The sequence below is a fragment of the Tauraco erythrolophus genome, chromosome 5 (genome assembly GCF_009769465.1).
Source record: "Tauraco erythrolophus isolate bTauEry1 chromosome 5, bTauEry1.pri, whole genome shotgun sequence".
Lineage (NCBI taxonomy): Eukaryota > Metazoa > Chordata > Aves > Musophagiformes > Musophagidae > Tauraco > Tauraco erythrolophus.
In genome coordinates, this window is record NC_141469.1 from 41134563 (window position 1) to 41155360 (window position 20798).

At 39.0% G+C, this 20798-nt stretch overlaps 1 protein-coding gene across 3 annotated transcripts in view; it reads right to left on the reverse strand.

Moving 5' to 3' along the window:
• Positions 1–9: 9 nt before the first annotated feature.
• Positions 10–20798, reverse strand: part of CCDC149 (coiled-coil domain containing 149) — a 50129-nt gene continuing 29340 nt past the window's right edge. Inside the window, exons 7-13 of one of the 3 annotated variants that reach the window (XM_086612128.1) lie at positions 19519–19591; positions 18109–18193; positions 16689–16833; positions 10306–10382; positions 8931–8963; positions 5107–5214; positions 10–602 (exon numbers count right to left, since the gene is read on the reverse strand). In XM_086612128.1, the coding sequence (XP_086468254.1) occupies positions 10–602; positions 5107–5214; positions 8931–8963; positions 10306–10382; positions 16689–16833; positions 18109–18193; positions 19519–19591 (1114 nt within the window). Of the gene's footprint in view, positions 603–5091; positions 5215–8930; positions 8964–10305; positions 10383–16688; positions 16834–18108; positions 18194–19518; positions 19592–20798 lie in introns of all 3 variants that reach the window. The other 2 variants (XM_086612129.1, XM_086612130.1) reach the window with 2 other exon arrangements.

The following is a 20798-nucleotide window of genomic DNA, read 5'->3' on the forward strand; positions in this document are numbered from 1 at the left end:
TTTCATACCTCAAGCCAAACTGTTATCCAAATATTCACAGTTTTCAGCAGGATCAGATGGTTTCTTGTTTTCAGATTCAGGGAGCTCCTCAAAGCTGTTATTTGTGTGTGCAGTTTTAACACTGAGCCCTCCACGCATCCCAGGGTCCTCAGAATGCACTACATCCACCGTGCTGCCATTTCGATCCCCTCTTTCATTTGGAATTTCACAATCGCTCTCTGAGGTTTCGTCATTACCTTTCAGGGCCTCAGTTTCAGCTGTTTGTTCGTTCTCTGAGTTTGAGGGATCTGTGGGGTCGGATGGGTCAGGGCTGGAAAGTGGGAACTCTCCCTCAGATGAACCATTAACCTCTACTCCAACCACGGTGTTCTGCTCCCCTGCAGAAGTGCTTGCTCTTTTCCCTTCCAGTTCTGCAACTGCCTGCTCTGTCAGTTTAATTATCTGACATCCGAGCTTGTTTATTTCTTCTTCCTCGGAAGGTAGCTGGGGTAACGAAGGATAAAAGTGTTTACTTTGGTTTCTGTTATTTAAGTTCTTTCCCTCTGGAGCCAGGGACTCACTTGCCACAGCACAAGTTTCATCATGTTCTTCCTTCTGTTCTGCTGAAACAGAAATGGAAAAGCAAGACGCTTTAGTCAGTCCAGGTATTTATTATGTATCTGACCTGGAGATCATCACCACCAGTGCCAGGCCGCAGAGATGTTTACTTCAGCAAGGAATTTTTAAGAGCGAGTCCTTATCCCATCTCAGCCCATTTCTTAGATGATAAGCAATCAGCACTAAGTTTCTTGCTGGATCTGGCCCTGTTTCGGAGCCTGTCTTTCCCTAACATCGACAACTCTAGAAGCCCCATAGCCGATACCATATCGTAGAACAGCAGGGTCAGGCAAACTTTTTCAAAGGAATATCAACTCTAAGCAAGGTGCTCGGCTACAGAAATTTTTGTTACAGCTTAACATTAATCTCCACATCACTACCACTTTCAGGGGTTAGCACAAGCTTCATTTATTTGGAGCTTTTTGCAGGCTTTCATCCAATAATGGAATTTTGTTAGTCTCCTAACATAAAAGATTATTCTAATTGGGGTAACAACATAAAACAAAGCAGCAATGGAAGAATTTTAAATATACCATTATATCAAAAGGCAAACACTGAACAAAGTGTCAGAATAGAGAAAACAGCAGTGAGTAAACAAACAGCTTTATGAAAGAGAGAGAATTTGTCCTCATCTCCGCAAAGGACAAAAAGCCTCATTGAAACTAAGCTTGTGAAGTCAAGTCAGAAAAATCAGGAAATGCCAGAAGTACGGCTGCCTTGACAGCTTAAAATGACTTGTTGTGCATATGCAACATCTTTTAGCATACGAGTACTTACTCGTACTTCTCCCGCAGGAATCCTGCCTCACGCACTGCACAGGGCAACCTGGCTGCAGGGAGGGATCAGAGCTACGCAATACTGGAGCTTACCGTCTCTGTCAGACACGTCTCATTTATAACTTGGGAGCTGCAGAGTGAGACAAGGGTTGGCATGAAGGGGACAGACACTCTTACTACCATTAAGGAAGCTAGGAACACTACTCTGAAGAGCTGAAATTTAAGTCTGTGGAAAAGGCAAGGATAGATTAGCTTCCAAAGGTGATCATCCACTGGATCTAATCCTCATTATCTGAGTGCTCAGCTGGAAACCTAGGAGCTTGATTTGCAGTACTACTCCGCTCATGTTCTATATCTGAACACATAAAGTGCTCCAAAAAGAGCCAAAACTTACGTACCTCAAACTGGCCCTCGAAATTAGCAGGGTCTCTACCTTATTCTTTGCGTGCCTCAGTTTCCTCCCTCTACAGTGGGATAACACCATTCTATCACCTTGCTGCAATCTTCTGAAGATAAACTGTTTCAAAGCACTAGAACACCAGAGAAAAGTCCACAGAAAAACAGTACTTTTGTCTTCAGGGAATGCTTGAAATAGTGCACAGGCAATACAGCAGGAACAATGCACTCAACAATGAAGAGGAAAAAAACCTGAATAGCTGTTCATTAGCAGCTGTGATGCTCAAGTACAATCTATTCTACGACACTATCCATCCTGTGCATTGGATAAAGTAAGATTTGGTGGCATGACAGTCTTTAATTCATATGATTGTACTATGCCATTATGCATTTTCACACAGGAAATGTACAGAACATTCTACAGACTTCTACCATCCAGCTCAATTGAAACGATAACAAGTACAGACAAAAAAACGCCTTGATGAGATCAGGGTAAGCAGATAGACTAGATAAAAAAAGCCTGAAAAAGCACTCTGATTATCTGTAGATCTAGCTAAAGCAACATTTGATGTATTATAGAAAGTTCTGATAAAGAATGTGTGTTAATGCAAAAGCTAAAAAAATTTCCTGGGCCTAACAGGCATCAAATATCAATGGTATCAATCTATTAAAGGACCATAGCTGACCGACGTGACATCAGGCCTAGTATTTAAAGATATGTAAGAACTTCATTGCTGTTCTGCTTATCAACTGTTTTCACTCAACTGATAATTCAACTAACGGGAAAAGAAAAGTGGTTTTGTTCTCATTTCTGCAATACTTTTAAACCAAGGGCATACTTGCTTCGTAAACAAAGGCAGATGAAGACATTCCTATATTCCTCCCAGCTGCCAAGCTCCCTCACATTTTGAAGGTACACTGTATAGATGAAAAATTGCAATATGCACCAAGCTCCTAAAACTCAACAACAGAAAGCCATTCTCTATGCAGAGTGGCACAAAAGGTGACTCAGTGTATCAGTCTTACATAGCTGCTGACTGCAGAGGAGCTGTGTGACTCCAAGCACAGGGACATGCCCTACAGCTGAAAACACACTGCTTCCTTTCCAGGCTTCAAAGGGAAGATGGCAGCCCCAAACATCCTCCAGAGAAAGGACCCGGAGCAATGGAAGAAGTTATTGTTGCTCCACCCACTGCTAGAAGCGATGGTGTCCCCTGCCCAGCTGGTAGCATATACGGCCTCATCTGCGTCACCGAAAAGTTGGCCCAGTTTATTCAAACTATCACAGAGGTGAGTTTTGCCCAAGATCTCACTGCAGGTTATCAGGTATACTGAGCCACATGCAAAGGAAAAAAAATCAAGCTGTTTGTGCAGGCAGAACAGTAATTTGTTAACCTACTCCAGTTTAATGACAAGATTTCTGTCACTGATCTTGGTTCTTTTACAGTTATAGGATGGGGAGGCAGGAAAGAGGGTGATGACCTACTTGGAGCAGATTCTTCCCATGACTGCCACAGACCTAATCCTTGCCCTCCTTCTTCTCTCCAAGGCTGTTTTATTCTCCCCTTCTCTTCCCCTGCCCAGCTCTTTGCTCCTTCCCCTTGTTTACCCAGTCCCTGCATTCACTCTGCCCATTTCTCATCCACTTTTCAATCTTTTTTATCACACTTCGCTTTCACTATCAGCATTTTTATTCCTCGTTCCTGTGCTCTGACCTTTGCTCAGCCAGATACAAGTCCACCCTCCCTCAGACTTCCTTCAACTGTGTCAATCCCCATCTATTCTAGTCTTCCCATCACTTGAGAGTCCTGATCTCAGCCTTCCTTTCCTCTCTGCTCCAGGTGTCTTTCCCTTTAGGTTTACATTATTTTGAAGGAATGGTGCATGCAGTTTTACCAGCCTTGGTGGCACAAAGCAAGCTTAACAGAAACACTGGTTTGGTTTTCTTTGGTTTTAGCAGATGAGATTTGAAAGTGAATGGTTTAGAATGAGGTGGAAACTCCAGCCTGTTTTCTCAGAGTGGAAGGCTTTTCCCCAGATTACAAATTCCTTTCAATTATAGATATATTAAATGCTTGCATGTTTAAAAACACACAGACAAAGAAAAAAAACCAAAACCACGTAGTCATCAGAATTTAACACAAAAAAGTGATTTGGCTGGCATTAAAAAAAATCAGCTAAAGTAGAAAACCCAGCACGGAAAGTTTCAGCCCAAAGCTAAAGTTTGGCAGTGTTAAAAAGCAACAGAAACAGGGTCTGACGAAATTTGACAGGCAGCTTTAATCAAAACTGTAATACCAACCTCACCTAGGACAAACATGTAAAGGAAAGAGCATAATGCCACCAGGTAAATACTTTCAGTACTGCAGATTTAATTAAAAATTAATGATTAAGCAGGCAAAAAATTAATATTTATGAGTTATTATTACTCACCGGAGAACTATTCACTATAGTTTCACTTCTTATTTTTAGCAAAAATATCAGCTGATCAAGATTATAAAAAATGATCAGTCTGGCTGTCAAGTTTTATCAGGTGATGACATGGATAATAAAGTCAAAATTAAGCCACGATCTATTTAGTTTCAGGACTAACAAATAAATTGTTTGTGATGCTTCATGGTTAGCTGAGTAAGATTTGAGCACACCAAAATGTTATGCCCACTAAAGAGTTTATCCAAATGCCAATAGGCAAGCATATAATCCATCTCTCAGCCATTATGAAAAACTAAGGAAAAAAAAAATCACGAGTTATCAGCAAAACACTATCTTCTGCTGCTGTTAAATAAAGTTAAGATTGACTTTGGAGGGGTGTTAAAGCTTGCTATTGGGGAAGGATTTTTAACAAAACACATGCAAGACTGTAAGAAGAGCAGTCGATTTATCTGGGAAAACGAGAGTCGGGTATTTCAATTTACCGGGCGCAATCAGGAAGCCTTTCATCTAGATATCAGCTGTAATGCAGGAAAGTGTTCAGCCAGTTCCACAGACTGCTTTCCTACCGTGCATTTTAACCAAGGGGAAAAGCGCAGGAGGTAGTTAACTGTAACATAGACGGCATGAATAACTTCTCACAGTATCGAGTTATCTGGCAGGAAAATTGTTTGAGGTGTAAGACCTGATCCCTAGCCCTGTGCAATCTATTCAACAGTCATTTTTCAGTCGTTTCTTTGCTATTTGTACTGGGACCATCTAACCATTTTATTTGCGGATGATTTATTCAATCTCTGTGACCATTTAAACTGACTCCTGCGATCCCTGCACAAAAATTTATTACTTTTTATTTGGAAAGAAATGAGTGCTCAGCTCTCATCATGTTCCTTACATTCCAGGTGCTCACCTTGTGCTTCAGTTTTCTGTGGCTTGTCAGTAAACGCTAACAACGGTGACCTGGAGCGCTGTATAACAGGCAAGGCTGGGTCACTGAATGTTATGGTATCCTTTCCACCTGAAACAGTCAAAGTGTTAGAATTATTAATTCACCAATTACATCTGTTGTGCACTAATGATATTCAAACACATCCTACATTTTTTTTTGCAATGTTATTGAAAAGTACAGAACAGGAAAAGCATCTCAAATGATCCTTCTACAGCACGGAAAGAAATACTCTGTACTATAGCTGGAATATGCAAGTCAAACACAGAAAAGGCATATGTTTTTACCTACAATACTGAGTAAAAAATAGATTTTGAAAGAAGAACAGGTGCTGTATGCAGCAAATTGTACCGGCAATTAACATTCAATTCAGAATAATAATAATCAGAACATACCAAAAGTTTTACAAAGAGTAGTGGATCATTTGCATGCTATTACCAGCAAGTGTTCAGCACTGACTATTTACTCTCCATTACTCTGCCTCAGTGATGAACCTGCTTGTATCACATACGTAGTTTTACACTACAGACTCACACACATATTATCCTACAATATTCCCTTAAAATAAATAGCAAAAACTTAACATAACTAAGAACTGAGAGAGCAAACAAGCATACATTGCCGGGCAACAGGAGGGATTTTAATCTGAAACTTCCAAAAACGTTTCTGAGTATTTTCACTCTAAGCCAAATAGAAAAGGGAAATTTTCCAGCTGTTTTGCAGATGAAATAGTGTAAGAAACTCTTCAGCTGAGGACTCTGCTGTAGATGCTTAGTCTTTATACATTTTAGCAATACAGAAAGCAACACCTGCAGATCCTTTAGGAAGTCCTCCGCTATTCAGGATGCTCATGTTTTTAGTGACTGACACTACCTTAAACCTAGAGGGGAAATGGCAGGAAATGTGCAAGATCAGCTAAGCGTGGTGTTTGTGTGGCCTCCAGAACAACTGCCAACTGATAAGTAATGGCTGGGGAGGCGGCAAGCTACTGCTCTATTTATCTCCATAAGAACGGACATTTATGTAACAACCACTTCTCCCCTCTAAATCTGTTTGTACGTTTCACCTTAAGGCAACATCCTAAATCTAATCACCCATCCAAGACAAAGACTTTCAAAAGAGCACCAGGTCAGGAGATACCCGGAATAAATCCAGCTCTGAGAAAGTTCTGGTACCTACTAAGAAATAATGAAAGTCAAGCTGTTCCCACAGAGCCTAACTGGACTATTCCAATCCTTAACTACTTTTGAAAGCACTGGCTGTAAATATCTTGATCCTGAAGGTATTAATGACGTTTTTATATCCTTAATGTTTTGGGGTATATACTGCAGCAATATCAATGCAGTTAATGCTTTTGAATCATGGATCTTGTCAAGCTTTGATCCCTCTGTCAAGTATGCATCAGAAGTCTGCCTTCACCATAGCAAGTAATAAAAAAATAAAATTCAATAACAGCAAAGTGGAGAAACCTCCCCTAATTTAAGGCAAAATTAATTAGAATGGAAAAAAAAAGTAGGCAAAACAAATCCAATGGCTATTTCAAAATGCAAAAGCCCCTGGAAGAATGCACCTTCCTGTAACAGTGAAGGAATTTTATGTTGGAAGAAGAACTAAATCATACAGGGAACTAGTGGTATGAAAACATCCAGCAGATATTCATACACAGTCAAAAGCAGCCACATATCCAAAAAGATACAAAAGATGCAACAGAGGAAGTAAAATTCAAAAAGATGATGAATAAAGAAATGGAGGGGAGGCTTTACCAGGAAAGTAGATAGCAGAGTCTTTTTCTTTTTTTTTTTTTTTTTTTAATAAAACAAGTAAAGCCCTGCTAAAGTCCCCGAAGATTGCAAGACAAGCTTCAAAAAAGAAACTTTTTGACTTGCAGCCAGCATTTACACAGCAAACACATTCACTTCCATATTTTTCTCTGAAAACCAACTTGGTTACAGAAAATAGAGCTAAGCTCACTATTCACACATCTAAGCAACAGATGTGGCCCAAAGAGTCCGACGCATATTTATTTATTAACAGTGACTCACATCCATTCACGAAAGAGGGACATGGGTATTGCTGCACTATATTCTGTGAATCATGATCTGAAGTTGGATTACACACAAGGAATTTCAATTAGCTGCCAAGTAAGCTCACTTTTATAACATACATAGCTTTGTGTCCCTCTATTTAACGAATTTTTCAAGGACTTTAGTGAAAAGTATACAGATCTCAAAATAAGCAGATAAATAAGTTTTCAACAGTAGTAAATTCTTCATTTTCTTCTCCAGGGTTGGGCATCTTCTTATAACCTTTGCTGCACCCCACACTGCTGTAAATGGCTATACCCACAGCAGCTGTTGAGCCCATTAATTCTACCTCGCCTCTGCTCCACACTGATTACTGCAGAGCAAGAGGCAGCGCCGAAACTTTCTTATCATCCTAAACAGAAAAAGGCTGAGTCATGGCCGGTTCTTTTCTTAGGATTTTTTTTCAGTGGACATCAGGAATTTTCAGGAAATGATAGATTTTAAAAAATAAAAATTACTTATCTGAATGCCTATTGACATCAAATTGTGAGAGGAATAAGGTGGTGTTCACTATGTATTATTACTGAATACACTTAGCGTATTGTGTATGCATATTTGAACCACTATGTACCTAAGACAAAGGAAAGAATTAAATGCTTATCACATTCTTTGCTTCCTTCTCAGGCAAGCACGCTCATAAAAAGAAAATCAGAGCCAAATCTATGGCCAATCTTGTTTTCTTTTCAGCGATGAACCTCACAAGACATTTGTTTAATTAAAGCCTATTTTCCAAACGGGAAGCTAAAGTTTGTTGTAGGCAGAACTTCTACAGAAAATGAAACTATGTCACCAGTTTCACCATTTAAAAAATTAAATATGCTCTTTCTCTTGATTTAGCTTCCCCACAGTTCATTAATGCATTGCTTAAAAAGCAGGCAACGAATGTGTCACCTAACAAAAAAAATGAGAAGCGGTCAAGCTCGCTCTTGCTCTTTCTTCAATAGGATAAAGTTTATTAACATCATTTGGAAGATATTAATATCATGGTGACAGCAGATGTTATAAATGTTATATGGACAATGATGCCTAAGTAGGAACATTAACTTCAGATTAAAAACCTGCCATTTATAATGTGCACTTCTTTCAGTGCTAGACTGAACATCAGCTTTCATCTGCGTATTTTTTCCAATGACAAAAAGTTCAACTCACAACCAAATACTAATTTTTTTCTCCCTGGATTTAAGGCTGACTAGATGAGATACTCTCCATGTTCTGCTCCTCACTCAATCCAAAATTCAGCTGCAGAGTCCACCATGGTAGTTCCCACACTATTTGTTACACGCTGCTGTTTTATGGAGCGGAAGCTTTCCACGCTCTGAAAAGAAAACTGGTGACCTACCAGGTGTTGCAAGGCTCTTTCTGACCACCCTGGGACTAGAGCGCACTTGGAAACAAAAGTGCACTCTTGATTTAAAAGGCAAGCAGCAAATCGACAAACCTGGGGGCTCAACAGAATTCGCAATCCAATGTAAAATTCCTCTACAACTATTTAAGATCATCCTTTCTTACTATTTTCCTCAATTTAAAGGAATTGTCTTGTAAAGCACTCTCTATTTCTCTTGTGGTCATCCAACTCACTTGACTAAACATCTTAATCTGTCAGATAAAATATTCAGATAACATTTCCATTTATTTACATGCAGTGACAATATTTAACGTACTGCTAAAATCAGTTACTAAAAATATATGTCAAGCAGAACATACTCCCAAATCCCACTGAGACATTGTAGCTCAGGCCTTCAGGCAGCAAAAGAAAAGAAGGAAAGAGACAGTTGTTATTGTATAAATATTAATTTGATGTCTTACCTACATAGACCAACAATTGTGCAAGAAGTTCCCACTGTTCCATTTGTTTTAAAACATTTTGCAAAGATTAGAAACGCTGCATTTATTAAGTGTACAAATTTCATGGAATGCTGTTTTTGGAAAAAAACCCTACAGTATCTTGAACTGGTGAGTTGATGACACACATTTGTACATATGTACAAAACTGCATTAGGAGGGTCTTAGACAAATATATCATCTGCATCTTTTGGAGAATGTGGGGAGGGATAAATGAACTAAGGTGACTAACTGAAAAGTAACCCATGGAAAAAAATTTGGGCCCTTCAGTTCTGGAAAGTGTCATTAAGAGAGTCAGTTCCAGAAAGGTGATTGAGACTGCCTACCACGGGCAAGCTGAAGTGGAAATACACTACATCAGGGCAAACGGTTGAATAGCATAGGTTTGTCAGAAGGTCTCTTCAGCTTTGTCAAGTGTTTCCTTTAGATGGAAAGGTTAGGTGGAAAAAACACAGAGCCAAAAAACTAGGAACCTAAACCACACCTTCTCCCATCCCTAGCAGTACTGACAGGAAGCTGTAAACAACAAAGCCTAATGATGCAAACACCAACGATGGAGTAGCATAATTTACAGTGGTTAAAGAAGATACAATTAGGTGTAATGGGAAGAAAAGAAGCAAAAAGTAAATGTAAATTAAATATTGCACATTTTCCTAACAGCGAGGTCTATTAGGAAGCAGATTAATCTCCCATTACTTGGGTAATTCAAAAGCAAATACAATACTTAAGATGCTACGGGGAATAAGCCTGTTCTGGAGAGATGGACTAGAAAATTTAAGATCATTTACATTTCCAATTTCTCAGAGTTTATGATTCTACAGAAAAACATTAAAAATACAGTGATATAAAATCCATGGGAGTTACAAGAATTACAAAACTAATAAATAAAATTTGGTGAAAAACATAATGGCCAATATCCTGTGTATCATTTTATACAACTGTTTAAATAAAACAGTTCCCTTTTTTTTTGCCTTCAGACTATGGAGACAATTTGATTATTTCCAGGTTTTTTTTTTTTTTTTTTCCTCAGTATACATATCTGACTTAGCGTTTAAAGAGTCTAGTGATTTTTGGTTTCAACTTAACATTTATTAGAGGTTTCTAATTTTGCAAATGTGCTGAACAGCACATTTGCAAAATAACTGTCATTAAAAAAATTGTAGCCAAGCTTTTCTTAAATGCAAATATATCCTCGAAAACTAAATAATGCAAGCTGTTCTCTTGAATTTTTACTAACCTGGAAGACTCCACAAGCCAGCAATTTCCAAAGTTCTTAATTTCTTTTCTAGTTCTGCCACTCGATTACCTAAAATTCTTCAGAAAAAGAAAACAAAAACAAAAGCCAAGGACAGTCAGCTGAGATGAGATTTCTTGTTATACTGCAGTAACCAAAGCCCAACTGCTTACATGACTACAGTTAAAAATTCAACTTGTTCCTTAGCTAGTGGAGTAAACATGTATACAGTCGTCTTTTTTCATTAATGGCAGCAGACGACCTCCCTCAGCGTTAAAAGAAAATGAAATACAGTTGTCTAATCTATCCCATGGTCAAAAAAAAAAAAAGGTCTAGGATGTATTGGACATTCAACCTTTGCCATTTGGTAAAGACAAAGAATAGCAACTCACAATATTTCTATTTCCTTGCCTGCAAATATCTATTCCTGGTTACTTTTACTTTCTCTACAGCTAAAATCAGAAGGTAAGTGCTATGCAGACGAAACATGGAAAACTCCAGTGAACATCTAGATTGATTTTGAAGTTCTAAGACAGAATTTTGGCCTAGTCCTCCTTTATTCACAGAGGTTTCTCTATCACTAAGATTGCTTAAAATGGCAAGGAATATCTTTTCCACTACGTCTTTTCCTTCAGTGCTGAACTCTGCTTTCTACTTTACTAAAAAGCTTCAAGCTCTTTAGTGCCTTTATCACCCACTCCTAGTTTTCACTGCATTTCTTGGGTCATCTCTTCTTTTGTATCTGATTCCTACACAAATAATATTTGCAGTTAGCTCTCCTGCAGGATTTAACTGTTAGTCTTAATTCTCTCCCAAGATCAAATGAGAGATTTCTATCTTGCAAAGAGAGCTTTTTTCCAATGAATTTTTGAAAGTGTTTCTCTCACAAGCACAGCAAGTCTCCTAGAGTTAAAAGTCTTTAAATAAATCCCAAACAATACTCAATAGAGTGAGAAACCTAGAGGAGGTAGCAATTCTAAACATGACAGCAGAGATAATGGACAGCAAGTTTTACTCATCAAATTACAGCAACAGGGTAAGTCAGTTAAATGTGAACTGAATGCTGAGAAGCAGAATATCACTACACAGCATGGCAATAGTATCTTCCCATGCTCACCGGAGCTGTGTAATACTGCACTGCGTGCTCTCCACCGAGGGTTTCATGCTGCAGACATTTGAGCGTACTGGGAAAGTCATTACTGACAAGATGGCAGAATCTGGGAAGGATGTGAAGAACAGCAAACCCAGCAAGTATCAAAGGGGCTAGAAAAATTGATTAACAAGGACTAACTATTTTTGAAATCTCTACTGTGAGGGCTCTGCAATGACACAATAAAAGCCTGTAAGTATTTTAAAGATCACAAAAACATCAAGATGAGAAAGAGAATGAAGAAGAAAACGCTTAGAATAAATATTCAAGAAAGCGCTGAGACGTAAAGGGGTGTATATAAACTAAAAGAGCAAACAGTCCATCACATTCACAAGTAGACAAGAGAAGACATTTGAGAGCAGTTACACTTATGTCCCCATTGAAACTCAGTAATCAAATAGGTTACCAAGGTTATGATGATCTATTACTGTCTTCCCCAATTACAATCAAAAGTGTTCAACTCTAGATTTCCCTTTCAGAATGCTTCCATCTGATATGAGACACTCAGCCTTAACAACTCTATTTTCATATCCCAGCGTATAGCTCGACATCCAACAACTGCACTCTGTAGTACAAAGCAACAGGTGATGGAGAAAGGCACACAGCAACTTTCAAGAAGCTCTACCTTGCGCACAGGAAGCCCACTCCCATCTCCCTGACTAAGGCCCCACCAAGGGTCAGCAAAGGACATGGAGTTCCCCTGGCTTAAAGGGGCAGGGAACAGACAGAGGTGATGCAAGACTTCTTCCACATCGGATTAGCTCAGCCCGGGAGCCAACAAAAGAACGTTGATGTGGCTAATGACTGTCACCACAAATGGGTCACAAGTTTAGCACTTCTGCCAGGAGAAGAAAAAATTCTTATTACTTTCATAAGTAGTTCACCAGTAGTCCCAGGGGGGAAAGATACCGCCCTCCCTGTCAGCTAGCTGTATCACAGAAGGAAACTCAACCCTCTGCATCAAGTTCAGTTATTGCTACTGCTCTTTTTATTCAAACAATAGGAATGTCACTCTTTTCCTGCTTCCCTTAAATTTTGTAATTCATTTATCAGCTGTACCATACTAGTTCTAAAGGTTTTAGAGCAAATATATCCTGTTAATTCCTACTAGATCCTCAAAAGAGGCACTGAGCTATTTTTTAACCTTTGTTGCAAGCTCTCACATAGAAGGATCATTCTAGGGCTCTGAACAATGGTTGGCAAAAAGAGAGGACAATACTTAACCCTGCCCCTTTCATGCAGGAAGAGAGCAAAATACATTTGGTGATGAGCATGATTCTAGTTTCCTCCGACCCACATTATCTCAAGACAGATATGGGAGAAATTAACTCTACATAAAGCTGTGAGTTCCCATAGAAACATTTTTTGAAAAATAACTGTGTAAATAATCCTGAACACAGTGCAGTTTATCCCATTCCTTCCTTCCCCCTGTGACCTCCAGATAATTAGCCACTTCCATATGTGCTGTGGGAAGACTGAGCTGTGGTGGCCTGGAACAGTAGGTATGTTTAAAGGGGCTGCATGGTTTGGTAAGATCAAATTCCCTAATCTATTCTTTTCTCTCTAGCCATAGTGGATCAGATCCTTCAACTAAAAAAGAAGGATCATGTCATGGTCAAAGGTATTGATAGCTATTTCTGTTGTCTTTGGTCATGTGTCTAATACAACAAGGGAGTTGGTCTAAACCTCCCTCTAGGATAAGGTTTTACAGAAATCTGTTTTTCAAGTAACAGCAGCAATGCTCCCACTTGAAACCAGAAGTTCCCTTCTATCTCTCCCATGCTTCCCAACATACATGGCCACGATCTGAAGGGAGCTGTGTTGATTTACAGCACCTGAGCTCCATTCACCTCATTTTCAATTTAGATCTTGCTACAGAAGATATGTACCCTCACAGAGATACAATCACCCAAATGTCTGTAGATAGGGTCTGTCACAGTCACATACCTAGCTCTATGGATCACATGGAAACATTTACTCAGTTACAGGCTGACACAACCCTTTTTGTAATTTTGGTCATGACCAAGCTTGCCCAAGTTAGAAATGTTAAAATTAGTGCAACGTGTCTAAGCAGCAGAGCAGCTTCTACACTGATCTGGCCTGCACGGGTGCTGGCAATTTCAGGAACAAATTGCACTAAAAGAACATCTAATAAACGGTTTATTGCTGGTAGAAAAAAAAAAAAAAGATTTTTATCCACTTGCTAGGCAGGGTTAGGACTGCTTATTTTTGCATTTAATAACTATTTAATCCTGCAACACATTACTGCATACAGAATTCATATACAACTGCCTTTTCAAATCAAGCTAATGTGCTTGTGAGGAAAAACACAGGACGTTACTTAAACTTAGCAACAGTAGCTACCAATCACCTGGGGAAAATTACCTGTTTTCTCCCCAAATGACTTCTTTTTTTCTTAAAAGTCGGGCTAAAAAAATGAAAGGCTCGATTTAGCCCACCCATTCCTAGGCACGTACTCCCACAGCTTCTTTTGTAATGCCACATATTTAGAAAAGTCGCAATAATAATAGCGTGTCTGTTCCAAAAGTAAGTGGCAACAGATGTTTTTAAAAACAGTGTAACAGCAGAAAGTCAACTTCAACAGCACATTCAAATTCTAATCTATGTAAAAAAAAATCCACTGTCTTCTTGTTGCTTAATCAGAAAGCAAATCTACCATTCTGTTATTGTAAACTTGTATAGCCTATCTCAAACTGCAAGCAACAAAAGAGGTTTTGAATTTAGAATAGGTTAACTGTTTGGAGGGAAATAGCTTCATATGGTCTGAAAAGTCTAATTTACTAACAATAGAAACATTAGTAGGTTAGTCATCTATCAAGTATCAAAAGCAGAACTTCTTCCCTGAATGAAACAACCACTCAAAAAATGTCATGTCCTTTACCCAATAGAATCTCACCTTCTTCACACAGCCACCTGAAAAAGTAACTGTGTCCTCCAAACATGCCCTCTGCGCAGGGAAAGCCATGTAAACAGGACAGAGGGGTGAAGAAGACTTCTACCTTCTGATTTATGGAAAACCTTTTGTCATCACGATTCTCTCTAGCCTCACATCCTTCTCAACTTCCTACTTTGAATGGAGAAATGTCTTTAACAAAAGAATGCATTTTCTACTAGTACCAGTTTATGGACCTGTTCATTTTACTTGTGCACTGAACTCACTCTCACCTCTAACCTTCTCTGACAAATAGGCAGTTTCTTCCCCATTTTCAGAAGTTAGCAGTCTTTACTTGTAACTTTTTACATGGTAAATAAGTGCCCCCAACAACCAGCTCATGCGCCTCAAATAAAGGATGTTTCTCCCTAGTGTCCTATCTGCATTTCCCTTTTTCACTTTAAACCTTTTGTGACTTAGGTGTTTCTACTTGAAGTAGTTCCCATTCCTCCTAGCTCCTCAAAAGCTTCTTTAATCCAACTAAAGCCAAAGGTGACAAAAGGCATGAGCATACCACATAGGAGTGTTGTTGAGACTCTGCACTCAACTTCCCCAGAATTTGTCTTTCTTTTTTTCTTTTTTGCCCTGAAGCATCCTGAACTGAACACAACGCTACAGCTCTGAGCACAGTCCTGACCTGGGAGCAATGTGGACTGTTACCTCCCTTTAAGAGCTGATTTTCTGTTGGGCATAGAACACTAGTTTGTGCACACATCCAATCTCTACTCCCATGCCTATACATGACCAGTTGAGCACCCACATAAAAGAATCCTATCTCCTCGTGAAGGCTTATCTCAAGAAAACCCATACACAATAGTTGAAAGCAGAGACAATGGCATCAGAAAGTAAAGCCATCATCACAATGATATATTTGAGAGACGCAAGAGACTGCATGTGATCAAAGAGAGATACAAAACTAAGAAAGAAGTCTGCTATAGTTATAGGCAAGAGTATGCAAACTAGGGCATCAGGTGATGTCATGATACAGTATCAGGATGTAAAAGACTGGTTATACCTGGAATAACAAAAGACATTCTCTGGATGTTTTTCCTTCTGATGTTATATTAGCAGTAAGAAGAGAGTAAGCAGGTGTTAGCCCTTCATGAGCACTGCTCAGCGCAGGAACTCCTCTTGCATTACATGACACACTTACAGACACAAATTGACTGAGTTGCCCTCAGTTAGATCTGGGCTACATTTTCACCACTTTAGTCTCCCTTTAGCTGATCAGGCATTTGCTTTCTCAAGAGTATTAAGAGTGGCTATAAACTGCTCTTCCACTTCTGTTGCCACATCACTAACAATTATGCAATGGAGTCTGCCTAGTATCAGAGTTACCAATTTTCAAAATGAATCATCTATTCTAGTACAATACAGTTTACTTCAGTACTACTCCTTCCTTTCACAAAAGATGTCTGCCTGTTTCTGGCATCTGGTCCTGATATGCTTTTCAGAAGCCTGAATAACCTCTGATTACTAGTAGTGACTCAGTGTTTAAAAAAAAAAAAAAAAAAACGGAAAAAAAAAACCCTGAGCACAGAATCAAGGAAGCTCTGATTTTCATACACTGTATAAGGACAATAATATCAGAATGTCAGAAAATGTGTCAAAAATTATTATATTCTGCCATGATAGGACCTGTGCAAGACACAAAGAATTCTACTGATGAGTAGAACAGCTAAGAGTAAACAAACTCTCCTCCTTGAAAGTTCAGATTTTTAAAAAAATTGTATAGTAGCAATCCAACTGTGTATATCTCCTACAACTTTTGGCAAAGTAACTGTAGGAGCAACAGCTATCATTTGAATAACACATGGGCCGCTAGCCTGTGGCAAACATTACACTAAATCTTTTCAATCCCTTTCCTAGGTGCAACATTCACTATTCCCACCAGAGTTCATTAGCAAATTCCTACATTAACAACCAATTATCACCCATCTTCTCCTCCAGTTCACCAGTGTCCTCCCTCCTGGCAGCTCTTCTTTAGCCCTCCCTGCAGACTACCTGCTAGAAGTCCCTCCTGTGTTATTATGGGTTGTCTTAAACCAGTCCTTGCCTAGCAGAGCAGACAGGTCTCTGACAATCCCAGACTTTACTCTGAAAGTGTATTTTTTCTCTAAACACATACCTGATCTTAAAAACTGAAAAATGCACCAGTTAACAATGACAATGAATTTTCTGTGAAAATGGACCTTCCTTCCCTTTTCCCTTAAACTCCCCCAACACTATGACTTTTCCATAGCATGGTTAAGTTCTATTTTATTTAGAAGTCATGCTACCTACTTGTTGGTTTGCCTCTGGTGTTGTATGACCATGTTTTTTTCATGGATAGTTTCCAGCAATGCAGTGGCCAGTGATTTGAGATCTGAAATGGACTGTGGTGTGGCTGGTAGGCTACATCCATGATCCTCCGACAACAACTCCTGGACTATAATGTTAAAAACACAAATGAGTTTTGGCTTCTCATGCATAGAGATGTGACATAAACATTTACGTATCATTAAAGAACTACTCACATTACTTAAATGAATACTTTTTTTTTCTTCCTTCAATTAACAAAGCAAGCCAAAAGACCAGAAATATAATCTCTAGCTGGTAAAAAGATGATGGCTTTCTAAACTGGTTGTTTTTCCACAGCAACTGCCTCAGCAAGTATAGGCAGACACATCTTATGTTAATTTAAATCTGCTTTTGGAAAACTATTTTTGTTCAGAAAGAAACAAACTCATTCTTCTACAGGCCTACACATTGGTAAAACCCAGTCATTTCTCTCTCACTTACATTAAAACATAAGCCCACAAGGAAGCTTTTATATTACTTCTTAGAATTATTATATCCTCCAGGTTATTTAAGATGGATGTGAAAATAGAGTCACCCATGAACTCTTCCTCTGCAGCGTAGAGCCTGTACCTCTCAACCACATCAGGAAGTTCACTAGCATCATTAACTTCTGTAACTAGAGCCTGGTTCTGCCTCTTTTTATATATATATATACATTTTGTACATACATATGTGTATGCAAGTACATGGAGAAGAGAACAGGAGAGAAGTAAAAAACAGAAAAGTGAGTTTCAGACTACAAAGACAAACACTACGATCTCATGCGTGTGTATGAATACACCAACACCTAAACAGCAGGGTGCCAGATATACTGTTTGACTCAAAGAATTTTATCTTTCCTTTCTTTCCTAATCTTGATATTTTCTTTGACGGGAGAAGAAGAGATTATTCCATTTTGCAATCCCATGAAGAAACATGGGACAAAAGGATTTCTACCAAAACATCTGAATGTAAAAGCTCCCAAGAACACGAGCAGAAAACCTGACGCAGGGCCCCTCCTCTACCACACAGTCTATTTTTCATTGGAACATGAATTGTGATTGCCACTGTTAGCAAAGAGATGAATAAAGAAGTGATTTGTCAGGGTCAAAGTTGCAGAGGGGTTTAGCGATGTAAAAAAAATAAATTGATAAGACTGATGGAGGAGAGAATGATAGCAAAAGAGTTACAAAAGGAGAAGCAGTACTCAGGAGGCAAATTTCATATTGTCAAGTCAACTGAGAAAAGGACAAAATTAGCAGATGACAAGAAACAGGAAAGAGAAGAAACGGTTTGGTTGGTGAGGGAAGAGTTACTGAAATTAAGAGGTAAAATGGAAAGAATTCAATGAGATAAGCAACACCATGCTGCATTTATGTAATACCTTGCTTTGCAGACAGGACTCCAGTCAGAGCACTGCTACCGGATCTACTATGAGTCTTTGAATTTTTTCGTCTCTCTAGTGCATTCTAAGGAAACAACAAATATCTTATTTAGAAAAACAGTAGCCAACAAATTCTTTCATTAGGAGTAAACAATGTGGAACTTTGGATTTTTATCTCAGAACAACTCTGCAGGGCCTGGAGTTCATACCCACAGTAACCTATGGGAGCATGATTCTCCTGGAGTATTATTCTCCAGCCAAAAGAGCCTTCGCAATGCTACAAAGATTCATTCTGTCTCGTTGCAATCACTTTTTTGTAGTTTCTCCCATCCATTCCCCCAATGTATTTTTAAGACTTGCCTATTCTGTTGAGTGCCAGTGAAGATACTGCAGTATCCTGTAGAGAAAATCAGTTGGGAACAAAATCAGACTTTCCCCGGCATTTCTTTGGATAGGCTTCCAAGGGAAAGTTCAAACTCCTCTATCAGAGTTCCTAGAGGCCCTTTTAGTAGCAAATACTGACTTTCAGGAATTAGCAGCAGAATGATCCTGCTACAAAAGCCCAGTTCTTTCAAAACAATTACAGTTCTGTGAAACCCGCCAGACTACCAAGATGCTCAGTTCTCACCAATAAACTAACTCACACCTTGAGAGACCCAAGTCAAAAGTGTGAATAGACACTAAAATGAGCTTGGTGCTTCAAGGAGCTTTGCTCACACACAAAAAGCCCTTAGTGCTGTGCTGCTTAATAATGACCTAAAGGGTTAAGAAGTCCTATTGGCAGTCCTAAGACAACCCTTCTCATGCCCTGACAAGCAGCCCTCCACTCCCACACCCCAAAATCAGGTGCAAAAGAAAACAAGAGTGCTTGACTTCAGGGAAGAGAAAGAATATTTTGCCCTCAGGATTCAGTCCTGAAGATTTCATGCAAAACAGCATATGTCTTAACCCAAGAACGAAAAAACAATGAAGACTTAGAAATCATTAAGACACATGAAGAAACAGCACAGCCATTAGGGAATAGGAAGACAAGACCTGCTTATGAGGACAACACAGTTGCAGTCATTGACCACACACTGCATGACCTGCTACTTTTCATCTACCAGCAGGCTGGAAGGCTGATCACCCTCCCCAGCAGGAGGAGGGCTCCCCAAAAGAACTTTAAAAAAGGTACATAATTAATTTTTCAAATTACTCTTAATGGGTATCCCTTTGTACTACATCAGCTAAGAAACCTACAAGGAAGACTGAGCCATGTAATATTTATACATACTAATATTGTCATAACATTAATGGTGGATTTTTCTTTGAAGACACAATTTTGTTCTTTAAATGCATATGAGCATAAGAATGAACAATAACTTCCATGAACAACGAAGCAGTTTAGATGATACACTGAGAGGATCTTACCTTATATTTAGTAATATTAGACTTAAGAAGGTTGACTTCCTCTTGAAGTTGTTTTAATCTCTCTTGAAGATACCTGGAAAAAAAAATGCAATCCTTTACTTCATGTTACCTTCAAGTACTGCCTCTCTACTATTTGGCATGTCCTCTCTTTGAACTACTTAGAGTTCTTTTCCCTCTGCAGTTCTGTAAGGGATAAAATAACAAAATGTTACTGCTCTTGACCCCATAAAACTTTAAGTAGGGAAACAAATTGCCTCAGAAAGGGAGGCTGCCCTTCTGATAGATTTGTCAAACATACTGCACAACCATTTTATATTGGTCCTCAGGTTTTTGGAGAAGGAAGCTAAAAGGATATATTTATGTCTAAAGGAAATAGTCAGGAAGTACTTATTCGTGTCCTCTGCACTTGAAGCTTTGTGAGATGGACACATGAAGATTTGTATACATGTCAACACAAGACTCAACTAGGTAGAACTTTTGCATTGCAATATCCACCACTTACATGGCACTTCTCATCAGCAATCATCAAGTAGAAAATGTAACAGTATAGTTGAAAAACGGTATACAGTTAACTGAAACGGTACAGTTCTTCCTAATAGAGTTTATGCACTTGGATTAAACAGGTATTTCCACATAGGAAAATATCTTTTTCCATGTCTAAAGGGTTTATAAAGTATCCTCTTTCATGTAGTGCAACTGTAGCTGTATTAAGGTTTGTGATAATTTAACTATTTTAGAGAAAAAAAGTCATATCACCGTCAGGGGAGCAGAGGGCTGATACAGAACTGGTACAGAACTCTGTAGGCCATGCAAAACAGGAAAATAACAAGTGGAGATGCTGGGAGGAAGGAATGCCTTTGGTATTACACCTTCCCACCCGAAGCATAAGTCTCTGTAAATGGAATGTGTCTTACAAGATCTATTTCACTTCAAGGTAATCATTGACATTAAGGGAGGTACCTGCTATGGCTCTGGCAGTGACTCCTCTCTGTCACTCTTAGCAGAGACCATAAAACACATTCTTTTCCCAAGGAAGTGGCAGGAATATCTACATGGGTGAGTTCACCAGCAACTTTTGTTGGCAAATCACTCCATGTTGACGCCATCTCTCCCTGTGGTGAGAATTATGTCCAAACCTGTTAACTCAGGGTACTCAAAGTCCCTGTTTCCAATCCAAGATTAGCCCATTATGGCTCACTATGAGTTTCTGAAGAGACTGATTTTTTAATATTATTGCTTTTGGTGCCATACAGTGATGGGAATAAAAAGGTCTGCACTTC